Source organism: Podarcis melisellensis, assembly GCF_964234715.1.
Source record: "Podarcis melisellensis genome assembly, chromosome: 8".
Lineage (NCBI taxonomy): Eukaryota > Metazoa > Chordata > Lepidosauria > Squamata > Lacertidae > Podarcis > Podarcis melisellensis.
The window spans coordinates 51894666-51915077 of NC_138540.1; the positions used below are offsets into that span (position 1 = coordinate 51894666).

The 20412-nt window shown below is 45.7% G+C and overlaps 1 protein-coding gene across 1 annotated transcript; it reads left to right on the plus strand.

Moving 5' to 3' along the window:
* Positions 1–637: 637 nt before the first annotated feature.
* Positions 638–15358, plus strand: OSGIN1 (oxidative stress induced growth inhibitor 1). Its single transcript, XM_081920366.1, has 6 exons — positions 638–771; positions 6572–6683; positions 9709–9845; positions 10721–10912; positions 11872–11963; positions 13154–15358. Exons 2-6 carry the CDS (start codon positions 6626–6628, stop codon positions 14124–14126), a joined length of 1452 nt encoding a protein of 483 aa, XP_081776492.1. The 5' UTR covers positions 638–771; positions 6572–6625; the 3' UTR covers positions 14127–15358.
* Positions 15359–20412: the final 5054 nt, after the last annotated feature.

Consider the following 20412-nt stretch of genomic DNA (forward strand, 5'->3'; position numbering starts at 1 on the left):
AGATGCTAGATGGGTTTCAACTAGGAAAACAGCCTCTCCTGTGGTGCTGCCCTGACTCCAATGAATGGATGCTGGTGTGCAGTTTGTTAAGTGTTAGGTATCAGGCTAGGGCTTTTATTTGCCCAGGCTTTTAAAGACCAGTAAAAAAAAAAACTATTAAAAAAAACTGCAGCTTTACAGTATTTCTACTTCTGGAGCAACTTCCTTTTTTTCTTTTTTAAAGAATCCACTCTAACCTCTTGACTGTCATTTGTTTTAAAGTGATTTAAATAAGTTCCAGTGAATTCAGTGGGACTTGCTCTCAGATCAGTTGTCTTCAGTAATCCCAGCACTGCACTGTTACTGTCCCTTTGGCTCCAGATAACAAAATCTACAAAATGGTCTTCTATGCCTTTGGCACCAGGGGAGTGTCAAGGCTACTTTTTATCCAGTTCTTTTTCATTCTAGGCTGTGTCCGTGCTCCCCCTCCCCCCCCAAGTAACAGTTACTGTGTAGCTCCATTCATAAAAGTGCGTAAATGACTCGGCTGCGGCTGCGGCTGCTGCTGCTGACTCATGCTTATGAGAGAGTTTCCTAGCCCTGCCCACAAGGCCCTGAGCCCCGCCTCCTCTGGACTGGAGACTTGCCTGTAATATATTTAAACTGCAGCTGGAGAAGGGCGGGCGGGAGAGAAGTAGTTTCTCGAAACAGCCGGCTGGTTCATTCTCTTCTGGCTAGAGGGACACCTGTGACTGACAGGCCTTCCTTGAGATCCAGCAGACTTGTTCCAAGGTAAGATGACACTGGAAGGATGCCAAAAAGGTTTACTAAGTTGACTGCCAGTCCGCATTGTAAGAAATAAGTGCTTTAAAAAGAGAAAGGCACCAGATAACCAAGAATTCACCCTCGTTCGTGCTAGGGGAATTTTTTTGGGGTATGAATCAGCTGAGCAGAAGGGAAGCACTTCTCTTGACAAATGGGAACAGAGATGTTTCTGCCTTTTAGAAAGCAGAAGGTGGTGTGGAACTGTGGGAAAATGCCAAGGGGACAGTCTCTCCACTGTATATTCAAAATTGAAGTGACTGGAATCAAAGGAGTGTCTGGCGGCATGTGACTTTGCATTCTTGGGACGCACCTGTCAGACTGGTATGGCTGGCAGAACTTTTTAACCCTCTTGCTTCAAAATAGCTGTGTGCAGGCGGAAAAATGCTTTTGTAAAAGGCTATTTGGGTCCTAATGAAATGACACTATTAGATCCTCTAGCAGAAATGCTATTGCTTACCTTTGGTGTAGGATTTCTAAGATACAGTTTCTTAAACTTGGAAGCATCTCCCTGACTCCAGTGGCCAAACATGGGTGAGCCTGGCATGGTTTGGCCAGAGGGAGGTCTCTCTTCTGAGTACGGTTATGTAATGTTATCACCACAGCGGGATATTGGTGCTGGCAGCGCGAATGTGGAATCTGCAGATCAGTTACAAAGAAGTGGAAAGATACCAGAGAGCAATTTCAGGGGATCAAAGGCCGATTTCACAACTCTGAAGTCATCCTGAATAATAAACTCAGGTTTATGTATTTAGCACACTTTTTCTCTGCTGGCAACTATGGCGTGCCATAAAATGAGGACAGAAAGGGCAATATTTCACATGCATTTTGCATTCAGACCGAGTTCTTAATGTACGGCAAGAATTGGCCCTCTTAAGATGTTTGCGGAGTGCTATATGCTACAGCTGGACAAAAGATAGAATTCTTTGTTCTGTTCAAGGCCTTATTTTGTTACCTTTCAAATAATCTGATCTCTTTTCTTAACCAGCTCACCTCTTGCTAAGCTTATCTTTCTTCTGTTAAGACCTAATGCCTCAGGAAACAAATTTCTTGAAGTTAGATGGCTGAATATGGCCGTTCTTCATTTCTCACAATGCACTCAATCTAGTGTCTCTCTAGGGTCACTGTGGGAAATTAAAAGGGTGTCTAAACCCAGTTGCCCACTGCTGTCTAGCGCTCTGCCAGTGCAGCTAGGTAAAGCCACAAGGACCCAGAAAACAGGACCCATTTAGTTCCACATTGCCTGTACTGATTGGTGGGGTTTCAGACTGGGGACATTCCCAGCCCTACCTCAAGATGCCAGACTTTGAGCATGGGACCGTCTGCATCCAAAACAAATGTTCTGTCACTGAGCTATGGTCCTTCCCCAGGGCTGAGCTCAGGCACTGCAGACCTTGACTCCATCTCTAGCTTGAGTCCACTGTCCTTCACCAGAATACCCAGTGTGGATTGTAGATGCCCACCCCTTGTTATCTTGCTCACTGTATAAGGAACATAGGCAGCTGCCTTATATTGAGTCTGATCTGTAGTGGCTCTCCAGAGTTTCAGGCAGGGGTTTTCCTAGCCCTACCAAGAGATACTAGGGATTGAACCTGGGACCTTTTGCATGCAAAAGCTGCTGCTGTACCACTGAGCTATGAGTGCAGTCCTTCACTGAGGAACTCTGCTATTCCAAATGCTCCTCAATGCTCCCCTCTAATCCCCTTACTTAACCTCTTTTACCTTGAAACCATCATGGCCAAGCAGTTGACTCGTGGGAACCTGGTATGTGACCTTGCAAAGTGGCAATAAGGCACTACATTGTCTGCTTGGGAACCTGCATGCCTCCAGCGATGAGAAATGAATATTCAGGAGCTAAAGGGCCAGGAGGGATAAGGCTGTTTGAGGTTAAGGTTGGCCTAGATAAGAGACCCTTCTTGAAGTGATATACACTCCTCCTCCCAGAGCAACTGCTGTTGACAGAGGATTGAATTGTTGTCAAATTTGTTAGTGCATGCTTCTGATTACAAGGTGACAAGCAGTTAGAAGCTAAGCCATAGAGATAAGAGTGATGGGGCAACATGGAAGATTGCTGCAACCCTGTATTGTAGCATAATCTTACTTAGGCAGCTGCTCTTGTGGGATGCATGTAGTTGATTAAGAACCTGAAGCATGGGTGGGGAACTGGTGGCCCTCTAGATGTTGCTGTGGACCACAACACCCCTAACCCTTGATCATTGGCTATGTTGGCCATGTTGATGCGAGTTGGGGTCCAACAGCACCTGGAGAGACACATTCCTTGTCCTTGACCTAAGATGAACCTTGCTGAATCAGGCAAAAAATGGGGGAGGACTGTAACTTAGTGGCAGAACATGTGCTTGCATGCTAAGGGCTCAGGTTCAATTTTTGGCACCTCCCAGTATGGCTCTCCAGGATCTCAGGCAAAGACCCCTGCCTGAGATCCTGGAGAGCTATTGCCATGGATGAGGAACCATGGACCTCCAGATGTTATTGGACTCCAACTCCCAGCAGCCCCAATGGTTAGGGATGATAATAGTCCCAACATCTGGAGATGAACAGATGCTCCTAGCCCTGCTGTGGACAATACTGAGCTTGGTGGACCAATAGTCCAGCTTGGCTTCCAAAAGCAGTTAGCCAGATGTCCCTGGAAAATTGACACGCTCAGTATGAAGGCAACAGAGCCTTGCTTGCCTCCAACTTCTGGAATCTGAAATGCAGAGAATGGCAGCTTCTGAATATGGCAAATCTATTGTGGTTGACAGCCACTGATCAGTACCACCTCCATGCATTTGTTTAGTTTCTTTCTTTTAAGTAATTGATATCTGCTAGTGTGTGTGTAAACTTTTAGTTGGATGGTTCTGGCAGAAAGCCTTAGGTCTGTGACTAAATCTGCCAATTAAGTTACATGTGACTAACAATAATCATTCTAACATAATGGATTAATATATTTCACCTGTCCCTTTTATGAAGATGAGTCAGACAAGGAAAGCACCCCAAAGAGAACATAGAAAGTGAATCATAGCTACAATATGCCTTCTGTGTATGTTCAGTCACAGTTCATACCACTCGAAGTTATTTCATCTCTTACACAGATTGAGGAAAAGGAACTAATCTTTATATGCAATGAGATATATGGATTTGAGCACAACAAACTGAGAAGCTTTGGGATATTTTCCTTACCCCAGACTCCTAAGGCTAAATTGGATGTGACCAGTGATTAAGATCTCTTGTGGTTTGTTTGGGTTTTTCTTAAAGAGAGAGAGAGAAGAGAAGAGAAAAGAAAAGGAAAGGAAAGGAAAGGAAACCCCATTGTGGTTGTTTTAAAGACTGGGGAAGTGGCTTCCCTTGCCCTTATCGAAATCACCTCCTCCTCCAAATTAGCTGTTAGCTCTCAGGATAGGGCAGGCAGGCAAGGAATGGCTAAGATTGGGAAAAGGGCAATGAAGGAAAGGGCTGAACCTCCTGTCCCAGCACTACTTCCCCAGTCTTCAAAGAAGCTATAGGAAACCAGTGTGAAAGGTCCTAATTGAAGATCTCCTGTAGGCCTATTCAACCACACACACTCACAGAACTGTGTGGTGCTGGCCCCATTTCTCCTGTCACTTCCTTCTTGCCCATCCCTGGAACCCACCACATTGGGGGCTGAAGCATGTGATTAGGAGCCTCCTCTGCTTTTGCTAGTGTTTAAAACTTTTAAGACCTTGGGACCATTTTACTTGATGAATGATGGTGATGGCTTTGATTTATTCCCCGCCCTACTGCCTGAGGTGCCAGGGCAAGTTGTAACAATTTGAAACCTCCCATTAAAAACAGTTTAAAATGAGTTACAGTCACAAGAATAGGGCAGGTCCTAAAAATATAATTTCTCAGGGGCCAAAAGCCAGTGTAAAGAGGTGGGTCTTCATCATATGATGGATACTGTATAGTGAAGGTGCCCAGCTCATCTGTGGGGAGGGATTTCCACAACTTAGAGGCTGCCGCAGAGAAAGCCCTCTCTAGGCCTTCAAACCCACCCTGAATGTCTGAGGAAGGTGGAACTACCAAGAGGTCCCTAAGAGTTCTGTGGGGATTTCCATATGTGCCCACTTGACTGCTCTGTGATCTGCAGTGCTCACACTTCTCCAAATGCATCTTAATGCGCATTCTGCCCTTGCAATGAATTTTTAACATGACAGTATCTATGCTCTGGCATGAACTGCCTATTGATGCCAGACAGTTGCTTTCATCGCCCACTAAAAGCTTTTTTGTTTAGGCAAGTCTATCCAGACATGATTTCGAAATTATGTATTCATGACTGCCGATTTTATCTACATTCGGAAATCTTTCTGTTATGTCTACCTGTTTTTAATGTTGCTTGATTTTATCAGCATTCTCTTATGAATATTTTTAATTAGTTTATAAAATAATACAGAGCATTTTACTTAGAGGGGTTTTTCCCCCAATTAAACAATATATACATCTTGTTAAAAAAAAATAAAGAAAAAATGTATGCTTCATAAGAAGAGGCTGCTGGATCCGGCCAATGGCCCATCTAGTTCAGCATCCTGTTGCCACAGTGGCCAAACAGATGCCTGTGGGACTCCAGCACAAGAGCACTGTCTACTCCTGTTGTTTCCAGCAACTGGTATTCCAGTGTGATCTAGAACCTGGATTATCAGGGTTCTAGTTTGTGAGTGTGGAAAGCCTACTTGAGCATGGCATGCTTTCATCTGCAGACTTTCAGTAGCTCATCCCCAGACTTCCCTTCATCTTGTGAAGGGCATAGTGCCTCAACAGGGCTTGTGTCACACACCTAGTTTAGAACTTGGCTTCATACAATTTTAAAGCAGTAGCTGTATTTTTCTGTCTGGTAGCCCTGAAGGATACCACATTCTGCCTCCTGGTTACAGTAATGCAATGACTTTGAGGAAACCACATGCCAAGCCCAGGGCTACTTGCCAAACTTATGGGGAAATGTTATTGGAAAGCTGTCAAAGTTCTTTCTCCACTCAATGAGCACAGCAGAAGTTCAATGAGATGTGCTCTGGTGGCTAAGAACCTCCAAAAAGAAGAGTTATTTCAAGAATATCTCCCCCAGCTCACCCACTCCCCTCTCCATTCTTGATGCTTTGAAGATTCTTGGTTTTCAACAACTCTGGAAAAGCAAAGAGAAGAAAACCAGGAGAACCTATAGCTTGAATTTGGTTGCATTACTACCTTTGGGTTGACTTAAACATTGCTTGTGGTTGGAAGAATGACCTGCTCCTTGGCTGGTGGTGATGGTGATAGTTCCTCATAGAAGTGATATTGGGCATCATATAAGCTCTAATTTCCCATGCAAATAGAATTGCATGAGGGAGTTTGGGGTTGAGACCTTCCCAGCTTCTCTCTACCCCATTCCACCGCCAGTGTTGCTGTCCTTGTTGTACAGTGTCTGCACTGTAGACCCTACTCTACTCATGTCAGTGTGTAGATGAGGATTCTAAATTGCTCAGGATTCTCAGCAGTTCTTCAGAAGTTCTTCCTCTGACAATGAGGAACTGCAGGTTGCAGAAAGCTGGGGTGTCACAGGCCTCCTAAAAAGCACTTGAATCTCACCTTTCAGAGTGGGGAGAAAGACCCAAGATGCAAACTCAAAAAGTGGAGTGGACATAGCATGCAGAATTCTTCCATTTTAAAAACTTGGTTGCTGATGGTACTTCTTTCTGCTCTTACATGCACATAAGTAGTTTTCCACCATTATCAGGGTGTTCTGGTGATAACAAATATTTGCTTGGCTTTATTGTTGCAGACTGACTTGGAGGTCCTCGAACTTTGCTGGCGGAGAGTGAGCGAGCGCCCAACCATGTTGCATGCACATCTGGAGCAGAGCAGTGCCAAGCCTCTTCCTGTAGTGATCATAGGTAAATATACACTCTGGGGAGTAATCTACATTGGCGAGGGCTCCTTATCTCGCCAGGCCACCATGTGCTCAGCAGCCTCAAGCTGCAGTTCCAAGAGCTATAATTAAAGCAAGAAGTGTCCTAGTATCCCCCCTCCCTTTTTGCTGCCAACACAAGCTTGCTTACTGGAAACAAATGGGGTTGCAGTTCTTTGCATGCAACGGGAATTTGTCGGGACACTTCCCTCCCCCTACAGGGACACAGATTGTGGGAAACAGAAGAGTTATATAAAAATGCAAAGGTTTTACCCCCAAAGAGAAATGTCAACAACATCCAGATTAGGACAATCCTTTTATTAAGCAAACCAAAATGTTATGAAAGCTCATGCAGAGTTTTGAGATCTCCAGATCCCTTGATCACAATAAGGGGATGGGAATTGGCTAATACTGGAGCCACAGAGGGAATCTGCATTTAGGCAACAGCCTTAAGACTGAATATTAGAGGAGAGAGTGGAGGCATTTGGATGAGGCTTTGCTGAGTGCTTTGAGGTCTCACGAGGGACTGCTGGCAAGCAGTGGCAAATAATAGTTGATCCTCCATATTTTTGGAAATATAAAATCCAGTTGTCTCCATTGTTAGGCACAGGAGTGGGGAAGAAATTCGGGTCAGTTCCATTTTAATGTGAGCCCACCTAATTTTCACTTCCCAAAACTATATGTGAAGCAAAACACAGCTGTCCTTTGAAATTCACACTTCTCCAAATTTTGCAATACAGCTCTCCAATTTACATACATTTAATGCACAAAAATATGTATATGAGGGAGTCTGACAAAAATGAATATATTTCTGAAGATGGCATGAAAATTGTATTATAATTGGCAAAACTGATTGCAATAAAGAGGAAAATCATGTGCAAAAGTATGCATATTAGGAGAAATGCACACTAAAATGCTGCCAAGTATTTTGTGAGGACCTAAAAATATATATATGCTGGTGTGGAAATGTGACAACGGAATTTAAGATTGGAAAACAGCAACTGAGAGAAACAGAAATTGACAGTTTTGTCCATCCCTATGAAAAACAAAGGTTCCTCGGTAGCGATAGAGAAATTAGGTGGACTTTATATTAAAGAAGTGTTATGTAGGAAAACTGTTTGCTGCTCATTAGTGCTACAATTACTAAGACAGGGGTGGGTGGTCTGACTTGGTCTAAGCTTCCCTTATTCCACCTCTGTTGCTCAAATACTTCACCACCCTTCTTATTTTAATTGTATGAGCAAGCTCAGGAGTAGCCAAAGTGGTGTCCTCCAAGTGTTTTGGGCTACAGCTGCCACCATCCTCAGTCAAAATGGCCAATAGCCATGGATTATGGGAGTTGTAATCCCTAACATATGAAGGGCACCACACTGCTGCCCTGAGCCAAGTTGTAAATATTCTTTCCCCTGCACAGAAGGCAGAGAGGGAACTTTAATTTGAGTATTTCTGCCCACTGCTTCTTGACTGCAGCCTAATTGCCTGCTTACCTCCCCTCCTTTTCTTTTCTCCCTCTCCCCTTTCAGCAGTTTAAAAAGCTTGCCAGCCCTTATCTGTGAGCATCTAGCTGCTGGCTGTTCAGAGTTTTGTTTGTTTTTGTTTTGCAAAGAGGAGCCTTACATAACCTGTACTATGCAGGCTCAACTTCATATGAGAAGCAGACATTTACAGTAAATGCAGTGGATTTTGGCCATCAACTTTACTGGACCAAATTGGCCATAAATGTTCTTTGCAGCCAAAGAAGTACCAGTGTGGGCTCAGAAGTTTCAGCTGGTCACCTGAGCACCCCACAGGCTTTGGATAGCATGGCGGTGGATGGTGTCCCTGCGAGTATTAAGTGTCCGTGACTGAGACCTTCTTTGGTTGATGCTAAGCAGGGTGGGGAGAGGGAGCACTTTAAATATAGCTCCTTGAGAAATCTCTCCTCCCAGCTGGCTTTTACAATGTGGTGACTGTGCCAAATGGCATAGGGATACTAATGCTCTGATAGGTTGCTGTGTCACCCTAACCAGCTTTCTTGCATTATGCAGCTGTTGGTTTGGACACATTCTAGTGAGGAACTGAGCTTCAAAAAGTGGCAGATGGTTAGACAAAGGCCCTGTAAAATATTAATCCAGCTCAGAAGGAGGCTGGGAGACTGAACCCTGTGGAAACTCTGCCTGAAATAGTTATTGGTTTCCAGGGCTGGCTGAAGATGTTGTTACTTTTGTTCTAAATTCATTAGGTGCCCAACAGCTGTTGCTCCTTAGGCGCTGCGGAGGAAAAAATTAAAAGCAGGATAAAAATGGCAAAACCTGACAATGTGCAGCATGAAGGCATCGTTGAACAATTGCAAAAATGAAGCTTGAAAACATCACAAGCAGCAGAACCAATTTTAAAATGCTGGCGACTAAAAACACATTTTAAAAAAAAAACACAGCAGAAATTATATTTGCTTTTCAGCACCAGCCTTAGCCTTTCAAAGATTTTGCAGTAGCAAACATTTGACAGCAGAATCCAGAGTGTGAGAATTGTTGGGAATTAACTGGAGTGTACTTCATGACTTATGTAGATTTATGAAAGTGGCTATCTTAGGAACATATGAGACTTAATCTGTTGGACAAAAAGCACAGTTGTCAAACAGTAGATAACCAGCAAGCAGGAGTGCTTGCTGGGTGGGGTGGAGCTGCCATCGTAATTTCCCACCAGGTGGACTGCTTTTTGCACCTCCATGTTGTCTCACCCCTTCCTCTTCCAGTAAGCAACAGCAACCCTTCTGCAGGAAAGCTGTTGTTGCAGCACTATACCACCTGCCAAACCACGTTGGATAACAGGGGTTGACATGTGGCAAACTATGTGGGATCAATTTCTGGAACCCTGTGACTTAGAGGGAGAACATTTGATGCTTTGCCTCCAGCAGCAGAATGTCTTGGGCCTGTTTGATGAGCAGAAGAACCTTCCCAAGACCTGGGAACTGAGCCTCCATCTCTGGATAACACAATGTGCCTTATGGAGCCATCTAATTTCTCTTTCAGGAAATGGCCCTTCGGGGATCTGCTTATCCTACCTACTGTCTGGTAACATTCCCTATGTCCGAAGGAACCCTGTTCATCCGAATCCCATTCTGCAAAGGAAACTGGAAGAGACACCTGAGGTTTCCATCTTAGACCAGGTTGGTACAGCTCTCAGCACCCTTGGTTCATCCTTCACCAGAGGGAATTTGGGCTCTAAAATGATTCTCTACTTTAGAGCAAGTGAAGCATGATCTTGGCCCTGTTGGGGGCAGCCTTGTATATTAAAGCAATTGCCCGGTAGGCACCATTGAGGCACCCACCTCCCCTTTGTCAGATGTGAGATGACTAAAGACACAGCTGGGCCAAAGCAAGGGTTGTAGGCACCATCAATCAGCTTATTGGTGGCACCAGTACTTTGTGAGATAGTCCTTTGCAAGAAGCAGCCATTGGCTAATTGCCGGGGTACGTGGTGCTTATGTAAGCCCTGACAATTGTCTGATCACCCACATGGCAAAAATGGCTTGCCTCATGCCACTGTTCTGTCAAGTGATGGAAAAGTGGATGGGGTGGCCCACCTGTCAGACATGGCCTATGAGGTATTTATGTGTGAAGGAGATAAGGACTTCCATTCCTTATCCTTGCATTAAATAGTGTGTCCAGGGTATAAGGAGTGCCACTTAGAATAAACAGGAAAGGGATTGTACATTCATCTAGCATTCATTCATTCATTCATGGCCCACTTTTTTCTCCAAGGAGCTCCAGGTGGTACACATGGTTCTCCCCCTCATCATTTAACCCCTGCAACAACCCTGTGAGGTACTCAGGCTGAAAGGCAATGACTGGCCCAAGGTCACTCAGTGAGCTTCATGCTGAGTGGGGATTTGAACTCTGGTCTCCCAGGTCCTAGTCTGACACTCTAACCACTATGCCACACTGGCTCTCCCGATGACTGCCCACAACTAAGCCTTCTGAATCCAGAATTTGTGGTGATTAGAAGATTGGTGTTCATCAAGAGTTCTCTCTTTCCCTCCAGGATATTGAGTACCTATCTGAAGGTCTGGAAGGGCGATCCTCCAGCCCAGTTGCTCTCCTTTTTGATGCCCTGATGCGTCCAGATACTGATTTCGGTGGGACTGCAGATTCGGTCCTTGCTTGGTCACATCAACCTGACAGAGCCATTCCTCATCTGGTTCTTGGCAAAAACCTTCCTGGAGGAGCCTGGCATGTAAGTGCAATTCTGTATATTGGATCCTTTAAAACACTGGCAACAGTTTGTTGACCCATCTTAGAAGTGGTTGGTCCCTTAAGGCTCAACCCAAGCTGATCTTTTCATCCATGAGGGATGACCCATCACAGGAGTCGAAAATCTTTTACAACCCAAGGGCCACATTACCTTCCAAGGACCACATGTCTGTAGGGTGTGGGACCACAGGCAAAAGTGGGCAGTGGGCATGGGTCTTACCTTTGAATGATAGGGTAATTTTCAGCCACACAAAGTCAGAGAGCTATACCCACAGCTCTATCCCCAACAAGCAAGTGACATTACCACACTTTCAGGGCCTGTTCCACCCAGGCAAGAATCCCAAGAGCCTGAGGGGGTGTATTTGGCCCCTGAGTTTGAGGTTCACCATCCCTGGCCTATTGCAATCTGCAAGATGGCTAGACTTTTCCTGTTCAGGGTTGAAATATGTCAACAAACAATGGAGTTATGGGATGTGCTTGAACTGCAATTTATCTGAACAAGTTCTGAGCTGTTTATATGTATTCCTGCTCTATCAGTGAACTCCAGCAGGAAGAAAAAATGGTAGAAAGCATGTGCTGGATTTGCTAGACGTAAGCCAATTTAGTCCCTGTGGCAGGTTTCTCGATGTTTTGGACCTCAATTCCCATCAGCCCAGGCCAACACAGCCATGTGGGTTAGGGTTGATGGTAGCTGAAGTCCAAACATGTGGTGGACACTCTGTTGATGAAGGCTACTCTGTGGCTCTGCATATTTATGACAAGCCAAAAGAAGATTGAACATTCCACTTAATCTCTTGCAACACCCACATTTATTTTTAGAATAGGCAAAGGAATTAAAGGGGTGGTCAGAGACCCCATGAAACTTGCTACACTGTAGTGCAGTTTTCATCCACCTCCAGCCACAATTCATTGATTTATGTGATATCTTCATTCTTTTTTTAGTCTATCGAGGGATCCATGTTCACACTGAGCCAGGGAGACTGGATGGGGCTTCCTGACCTGCAGTTCAAAGACTGGTTGAGTAAGAAGAAAAGGTACGCTTGCTCTTGGATGAAAATAATCAAATGAGAAGCTTTCCTTATTATTTCTTGCATTTATATCTCACCTTTGCTCCAAGGAGCTCATAGTTCTCCCTCCCCCATTTTATGACAGCCCTGTGAGGTAGGCTAAGCTGAGAGACTGGCCCAGGCTGACCTAGTGAGCTTCTTGGCTGAGTGGGGATTCGAACTCTGATCTCCCAGATGCTAGTCCCACACTCTAACCATTGCCTCACAGTGGCTCTGTACTTAGTAGGCCCAGTAGATCCAAGGCATCATGTTACCTGTCCTATTATGATCATCCATGATCAAATAACCCTCTTGACTGCACAAAAGCAAATAAATGCATGTAAAAAGTCTTCCTTGTTGCAGTCTAGTCACTGTGAATGAATTTTTTCAAATGCCTTATTTGGGATGTCTTGCGGGAGGCACTATTAGACTGGCATGGGGAGGAAAGGTGGCTTTGCCTCTGCCTAGCATTTTGCTTGTAATCCACCCAAAGCCCTCTGGGTAAAACTGATTAACTGTAAAAGGGATGTTCCACCTCAGTTCTGCAGGTGTGGACTGAGTCAACAAGCAGACAGTTGAGTGTACAAGCCCAAACACAAAAGATAAGTAGAACAAAGATGCAAAAGGAACTACTGTAACCTTGAATACAATCCACAGAATTTGATAACTGGGCGTTCTTTTCTGTGGGCTGTAGTTATTATGAATTGGGCACCATGCAGTGAACTCTACTGAAGCTGGCTGTATTTTGAAGTAGAAGCTTAGACAGCTGACGTATACCAAGTCAGAGCATAGGTGCCCCTAGTTCAATGCTGCCTGAACCAGTGTTCTTCAGCTTTGGTACCCAAATGTTGCCCCATCATCCCTGGTTGTTGGCTAAGGGTCATAGACCAGCATGCTCCAGCCTTGAGGCTCAAGACATTGTTGGACTACAATCCCCATAATCCCCAGCCAGCATGGTCAGTGATCAGGGATGATGTGAGTTATAGTCCAGTGATAATTGATGATCCAATGTGGAAGGTAGGCTCTTTTAAAAGTTAAAATGTGTACAGTACCTTGAATTTGCTTCAATGACACCTTGCTGAGCAATGCAAGGTGGTGAAGATTAGCCTGAATAAGTTGCCATAGGAAATGTGTTCCTTGATCATCTGTCTGTACTGATAGTCATATTCTTGTTACAGGGGCTTCAGAAATAACAGGGCGACTGCAGGAGACATAGTCCAGTATTATCAGTACTATGTGGCAAAGAAAGGGTTAAAGCAAAACTTTCGCTGTGGAACTCTTGTGACGTCTGTAAAGAAACTGAGTGTGGATGTAGACTCCTGCTACAACAGTCAAAATCCACAAACCAACCCCCAGGTAGACAGTGGGAGCCTCTTTCAGGTTGACGGGTTTCTCACGACGGTCAGTGGTACACAGCCCTTCTCTGTGTATGCGGAAAATGTGGTTTTGGCCACAGGGACATACGACAGCCCATCCCGCTTAGGGGTGAAAGGGGAGCACCTTCCATTTGTCCACCACACGCTCTCCGCCCTTGAAGAAGCTGTAAAGAACAAGGAGATTGGCATGATGTCCGACCCGATCCTGATTGTTGGCGCTGGGCTCACTGCGGCAGACGCCATCCTCTTTGCTCACCATTGCAACATCCCAGTGATTCACGCCTTCCGCAGAAAGGTCAATGACCCAGCCCTCATCTTCAACCAGCTCCCTAAGACAATGTATCCTGAGTACCACAAAGTCCACCAGATGATGAAAGAGCAGGCCATCCCTTACCCGGGGCCATATGAATGCTATGTCAGCCTTCCTGAGCACCACATTGTCACCTTCACAGAGGACAGGAAATGCATCTTTTGCGATAAGAGTGGACACCAGAAAATACATAACATCTCCATGGCTTTTGTCCTCATCGGCTCCAACCCTAACCTAACCTACCTGCCCAACAACGGTGTGGACTTGGCGGTGGACTGTGAGCAGCCGGTCAGCTCCAAGAGGAACCCCATCGATGTTGATCCCTTTACCTACGAGTCTGTCCACGAGAAGGGACTCTATGCCATGGGACCATTAGCTGGGGACAATTTTGTGCGGTTTGTGCAAGGTGGTGCTTTGGCGGTGGCCAGCTCTCTGCTGAAGAAGGCCAACCCCAACCCCCCATAACACTTGCGGACATTCCCCTTAGAGAAAGACCCACAGCAGCCTTTGAGAAGAGGGGAACTGAACACATGCAAGTCTACCAGATATAAAGTCTCTCCATTGTAGCATTTGGTAGGTCTGCTCTGAAAGGCCAGGTCACAGATTCAAGACAATGTGCTTGCGGGACGTGCTGCCACATGCCCAACCTTTTCTCCCTGCTTTACAAGTTGGGGAGGCAGCTCTATGCAGGCTTTGGCACACAAGAAGTGGAAAGGTGCTGGAACAGCTGCTGGTTTCTGGATACTCAGAGTGAAATTGGCAACAGGGTCTCCTTCGAATGTAGATCAGTGTTCACATTTATTATGTAGATTTCTCTAATCTTCACTGTCCCATAAAAAAATACCATTCTGAACAGCTGTGAAATAGAAAGCATCACTCAAAAAGAGTGTGTGACTTGGATCCAAAGTTGCACAAAGCTGTAAACTTAATTTTATTATTATTATTTTTAAAGCCAGGCAGTGCCCGCGGGTCTCAAACCACTGGAAGTGATTAGGGGATCTAAGCAATGCTTTGGTCGATGGAACTGCTGGGCTGAGCTGGCTCTTTTTTTTTTTTTTTTTTGATACACTAATGTGCCAAGTGGGTTTTTCTTGGGCCCATTTGGCAGTAGCCCCTTATTCCCCCAAAGTCCCACAAACATTGGGGGGATCCTCTAGAGTACATTTTCAGGAGTGTAAGAAGGTTCTGCAGCTAATTGGCAAGTTCCTAAAGTAGCTCTAAGGACATAACCTGCTTTTGTGGGTATTCTAAGGGCATCCTGATGTTGAATATTGTGTTGTAGCCCAGCCTTCTCCAACCTGGTTCTTTCCAGATGTTTTGGACTGCAACTCCCATCAGCCAAAGCAGCACAGCCATGCTGTCTGGGGCTGATGGGAGCTGTAGTCCAAAATACCAGTAGAGCACTCGTTGGCAAAGGCTTCTGTACCTGCCGCCCACTGCTCTCCTGCTCTCCTTTAGAGGTGTGGATTTTGAGTAGCCTAGCTTAAGCAATCATGGATGCAACAGCTGAAATCTCAGGAAATCCTTCAATACCCCCTTGTTGACTTTAGGTCTACATGCTGAAATTTATAAACTTAAATTTTGCTGGTTTATAAGCAAAAGGTTTTTCAAAAAGATTTTAAAAGATTTTATATATATATATATGGAGTATTTTTTGTATACTGTTTTTAAATAAAAATATTTTGGCGTTTTACAAATGTGTAGTCTCTCCACCCTTAAGCAAAGTTATTGCCCCAAATGTGTTCTGTTTAATGGGGGTGCATGTGGATTATTCATTGCCAAGGTCAGTGCCTAGCTGGGACACAGAGTACCCAGTTAGCAACATTTTCAACCAGGGAAAGCCAGCAGTACCGGTAATTTCTGTTCTGATGCACTTGGGTGGCTTAAATAAGTATCTAGGGCTCACATCTCTTTTTATCAGGTAAGATCTGCAGAGCAAACTATTTGTGCCTAAGTTCCTGAATTGCTCCTTTAGCACAGCCAACCTTGGACAGGTTTATCCTTAAATAACACCCCTGAACTTGCGTTCACTTCTGAGTTTACACATTTCAGTGGAGGAAGAGAAGCTATAGTGAGCTGGAAGTCAACCACCCCAGCAAGCTCTGGGCCTCATGAATCTCCTTCAGCTATATAGAAGAGGGAAATGAAACAGAAAATCTGAGCAGAATTTGCCAAGCTAGAGGTCAAATGGCTTGACTGTGTTTTCTTTTTGACTTACTGTGCATGCTTTAACTTGTGTATTTTTTTGCATGCACATTAGGGTGCAGGTTTGCTGAGTTCAGTCCCAGCTACAAAGGCTTGAGGAATTAGAGACAGTTGTACCTTGAGTTACAGACACTTCAGGTTACAAACTCCGCTAACCAGGAAGTGGTTGCTCCAGGTTAAGAACGTTGCCCCAGGATAAGAATGGAAATCGCTGGTCAAGTCCTCCACCTCCTGAGAGCAAGCGTAGCCCCCCCAAAAAAAGCAGCTGGCCATTGGCAGAGCCAGCTGGGTTGGAGTCAGAGGGAGATTCAGAAGGTTGGATATAGGTCCTGTCACCAGCAGGAACAAATCACCTCACTGCTTGAAGTAGCACTTGCTTGCAAGCAGTCTTCTCACTTGGGTGAGAACTGGTGTCCCACTTTTCTTTGAAAACAGGGTGGGAGGGGCGTGTTGGGACAGTGCATTTCCTTAGCCATGTATCCTAGAACTCGGCTTATGAACCATTGAACCACATATCCTGCACTTGGAACTGATGCTGAGAAGATGGGTTGATTTTATCAGCAAAGGATTTGGGGATTTCCCAAGCTGAGAGCAACAATTTTTCATCCAAGGCTTAAATAAGTATCTAGGGCTCACATCTCTTTTTATCAGGTAAGATCTGAAGCCAGGGCAGGAACTACTTTCAGGTGCAGTTTGGAGATGACTGAACCAATTGAGTGAAAATAGTTAAACCAAACTAGTTCATTCCGAGCAGTGCCCCAGGCCAGAGCGTGTAAAAATGACACTGGCTGGACATTGGCAGACTCATCCATCCCTAATCTCAGCAAGCCACTTCACACAGTGCAGCTTGTATAATGGCTCCTCAGCTGCACCCACAGGCTTGGGAAGCAAGGTGGTTGCTGGCAGGTGGAATTTCTTGCTGCAGGGCTTTGTGCTGACCTCTGCTTTCCTGGGCAACTCTATGCCTGATCCGTTCCAAGCACCGTCTCCTGGCCCCCACCCAACTCCCAGGATTTCTGAAAGTGAAAGTTGATCCATTTAGCTCCTCAGAGTCCTGAAAGGGTCAGGCACTCCACAAAACTTTGGAACTATTTATTGGGACACATTACTCCAGGTGGGGTCTGACCAAGGCAGAATAGAGTGGGACTATGACTTCCCTTGACTGGGATACTAGACTTCTGTTACCACAGCCTAGAATAACATTAGGTTTTTTTGCTGCATCTGCATCACACTGTTGACTCATGCTAAGCTTATGGTCTACTAAGACCCATAGATCCTTTTCACTTGTACTACTGGCAGGTGAGATGCCCCTCATCTTAAATTTGTGTAGCTGGTTTTCCCTGCCTAAGTGTAGAATCTTACATGTGTCCCTATTGAAACTCATTCGTTTTTGCCCAGTTCTCTAACCTGGCAAGATTATCTTGAATCCCAATTCAACTCCTTCAAACAGAGGGCCATCCTCTGTAAAACAGGACACTTGGCCACCCTGACCTCAAGCTAAGTGCAAAACCATACCCCTGATTTCTTCTGAAACTAGGCAAATACCTTTTCTCTTTATACTAGCCTATCTCCGTTCCAGGAGCCACAGTGAAGTTCATGAACTGTAAATTTCCATCGTTGCACCACATTGGCTTCCCAACTGCCTGAGCCTAAAAAAGAAATAAGAATAAATAACTGGGCTGTAGGCCTTTGCTAAAAATAGATGCTTTGGCCAACTCTCAAATTCCTGCATCAGCAAGGACTGTAAACTGGTGTGTCTAAATGAGTGGTGGTGGGGTATTTATGGAGATGATACTTGCTGATTCCCCCTCTGCCATTCAAGCCCTTGAAGCTGAGCGTCATCCTCTCTTCATACAGAACATTCCAGTCTGAGTGATCAAGTCGCAGCTAGGTGGGCAGCCGCAGATCAGCAGAAGCAGACCTGTGCATAGTTGTAGTGAGGCTACGACTGTGTTTCCTCACCTTCTTGCAGAGTGCAATATATGAAGAAGAGTTTGGATTTGATATCCCGCTTTATCACTACCCTAAGGAGTCTCAAAGCGGCTAACAATCTCCTTTTCCCTTCCTCCCCCACAACAAACACTCTGTGAGGTGAGTGGGGCTGAGAGACTTCAGAGAAGTGTGACTGGCCCAAGGTCACCCAGCAGCTGCATGTGGAGGAGCAGGGAATCAAACCCGGTTCACCAGATTATGAGTCCACTGCTCTTAACCACTACACCACACTGGCTCTCTTTATATGCAGAAATATATTTTCATGCAAAATGCAAGTGGGACTAGGAAGATGTTAAGTGGGAAAGTCATATCCCCAACAGATCCAGTGTTCCTTTGTTCACCCCCTGAAGGCTGATCTTATCACCTGGAGTTTTGCAGTTGGAGAAAAAGAGTGCTAATCATGGATTTGGGAGATTGCACCAGTCACCCAGGAAGAATGTATAGAGCAGACTCTTTGTACAGATGAAACCTTTCTACAGTCTGCATGACCTTGCACTTTGCTATGTGATGGCAAGCTGGGGACATTGTAAGCAGTCACATAGGACCAGGCCATGAGACCAATTCATAGGTGAACCAGCTATGGGGCTGGTGCCATGAGTAGGGACTGCCAAACCCCCAACAATTGGGACTGCCAAACCCCAAACAATTCTGCACTGTTAAATTCCACAGCCCTCCAATGTTATTCCTATTTTGCTGTCTGAGGTGGCATACATCACGCCTGCCCCTAGGTCAAGTTGCAGCATACCCAAGCCCAGTCAAGTTACCGGTACTTTGGCACCTGAGAAAGATAATCCCAGAAGCCCCTCTCCGTGGGAATAAAAATACAGCACCAGTAACTAACAACTTCCTGCCCGTTCATGTTGCCCCAACTCTGCCTCACTCTGCCAAATGGGAGAGCCGGCCCTGGCAAGTGCACAGATTAAGGCCAGAGGAAGAGACATGAATGGGTAGTGGAGAAAGGGGAGAGACCAAGTTTGCCTAAGAGCTCACTGAAAGATGAAACAGCTGTGGGTCACTTTTCTTTGTGGTGCTCACTCAAGTGAGCTGCTCTGTTTTGTTCCAGCATGAATCTGAATTGCTGTTTTGAAATGGTTTTGTGATTTTAAAAAAGTAATTCACACTTAGAATTGCATTGAAATTCCTACATGAATCTTCTCTCACAATACACATTTTTAAAACTTAGTTTGGTATGTTTTGTGAGAGGGTGGATAGCTGAGTTCTGATCCAGCTATTACTCCGGGAGGTGCAGATCAGATTGGTTTGACCTGGAATTTGCAAAGATCCGATTTCTCAAGCCTGTTTGAGTGAAACGGGCATGTTTCAGGCCTGTGTGCTGGGCCCAGGCCTTCAGTTCAACTAGGATGGAGATGCCATTTGCAGTAATTGGACTCCTGTTTCAGGGCCTCCTGTAGCCAAGTGAGGAGACAAGGCTACACTGCAAGATAATTTTCTGGGCAAGTCTCCCAAATGAAGATTCCAGGGGAAAGAGTGGCAGGCAGGCAAGACCACACAACAGACACATTTCTGCAAAGCTATTTCTCCCAAATATAATGCTTTTTTTGTACGTGAGTGTCAGGGGCTCAGGAGCAGAGGCGCAGGGAAGAGAGGAGATGGAGAGCGAAGGGGAAGAATCCGAGGGGAGTGTAGGAGAAGATGACAGTGGCCCGAGAGATTCCATGAGCCTCTCCAGCGAATCGGAAGATTCACAGAAGGAGGCGCCTATGGCCAGGGCAAGGGGGGCCCCAAGAGGGACGCTCCAGGAGCAAGGGGCCAGCGGGGACTCCCAGAGCAGCAGTTGGAGATCAGGACCAGCTTCCCCACCAGAGCGTAGTGGGGGGGAAGAGTCCCAGGTAGCGGGGCCAGCGTATTCCCCGCCAGGGAGAGAAAATGAGTCAGGGCTGGCCACGCCTCCATCGGAGAGTCAGGCAAAGGAGGGGAGGTCAAGTCCAGCGAGCCTCCCGGAAGAGGGAAGCAGTGACAGGAGCAGTATAACGGTCAGGAGGAAGGTCACTGGGTTGGCGCGAGAGACAAGTTCAAATGTACAGGAGCGCGGGACAACAGAGAATGAGGATTGGGAACCAGGTCCTAAAGCCCGCCGGAGGCAGGGGGAGGAGTCAGGCGACTCAGCGTCAGAAGAGTCCAGAAAGGGGAATGCCACAGCGGGCAGGAGGACCCAGAGGAGGAGAGAGCAACGGAAGAGGTGGAGCAGGGCTAGGATCTTAAACTGGTGTCAGGGGGGAGGAGATTCAGACGGGACTTCAGCGGTCTAGGGTTGAGACGTAGAGCTGCGCGCCGCGGCTTTGGAATCGAAACTGAACCTTAATAAAGACTTTTGTATATAACAAGAACTGGCGTTGGTCCTCTGTGAGCTGGGACCTTGGGCAGCTCTGACAGTGAGTTTCACTGAGGTATGCATTCTTATGCACCCATTCACATATACACAGTTCTGTAACACATTTTCTGTTTGGAGAACTGCATCACAAAATTTGGAGGAGAGTGAATTTCAAAGGACAGCTCTCAGCCCCAGGAGCAAGATTTATGGGAGTTGCCGTCT

What these genes read in the sequence shown, in the direction of transcription:
- OSGIN1 (XM_081920366.1), top strand. Translation starts at nt 6,626, where the DNA reads ATGTTGCATGCACATCTGGAGCAGAGCAGTGCCAAGCCTCTTCCTGTA. An exon ending in TTCCTGGAGGAGCCTGGCAT is followed by an intron (nt 10,913 to 11,871) that starts GTAAGTGCAATT and finishes TTCTTTTTTTAG; the next exon opens with TCTATCGAGGGATCCATGTT. An exon ending in TGGTTGAGTAAGAAGAAAAG is followed by an intron (nt 11,964 to 13,153) that starts GTACGCTTGCTC and finishes TTCTTGTTACAG; the next exon opens with GGGCTTCAGAAATAACAGGG.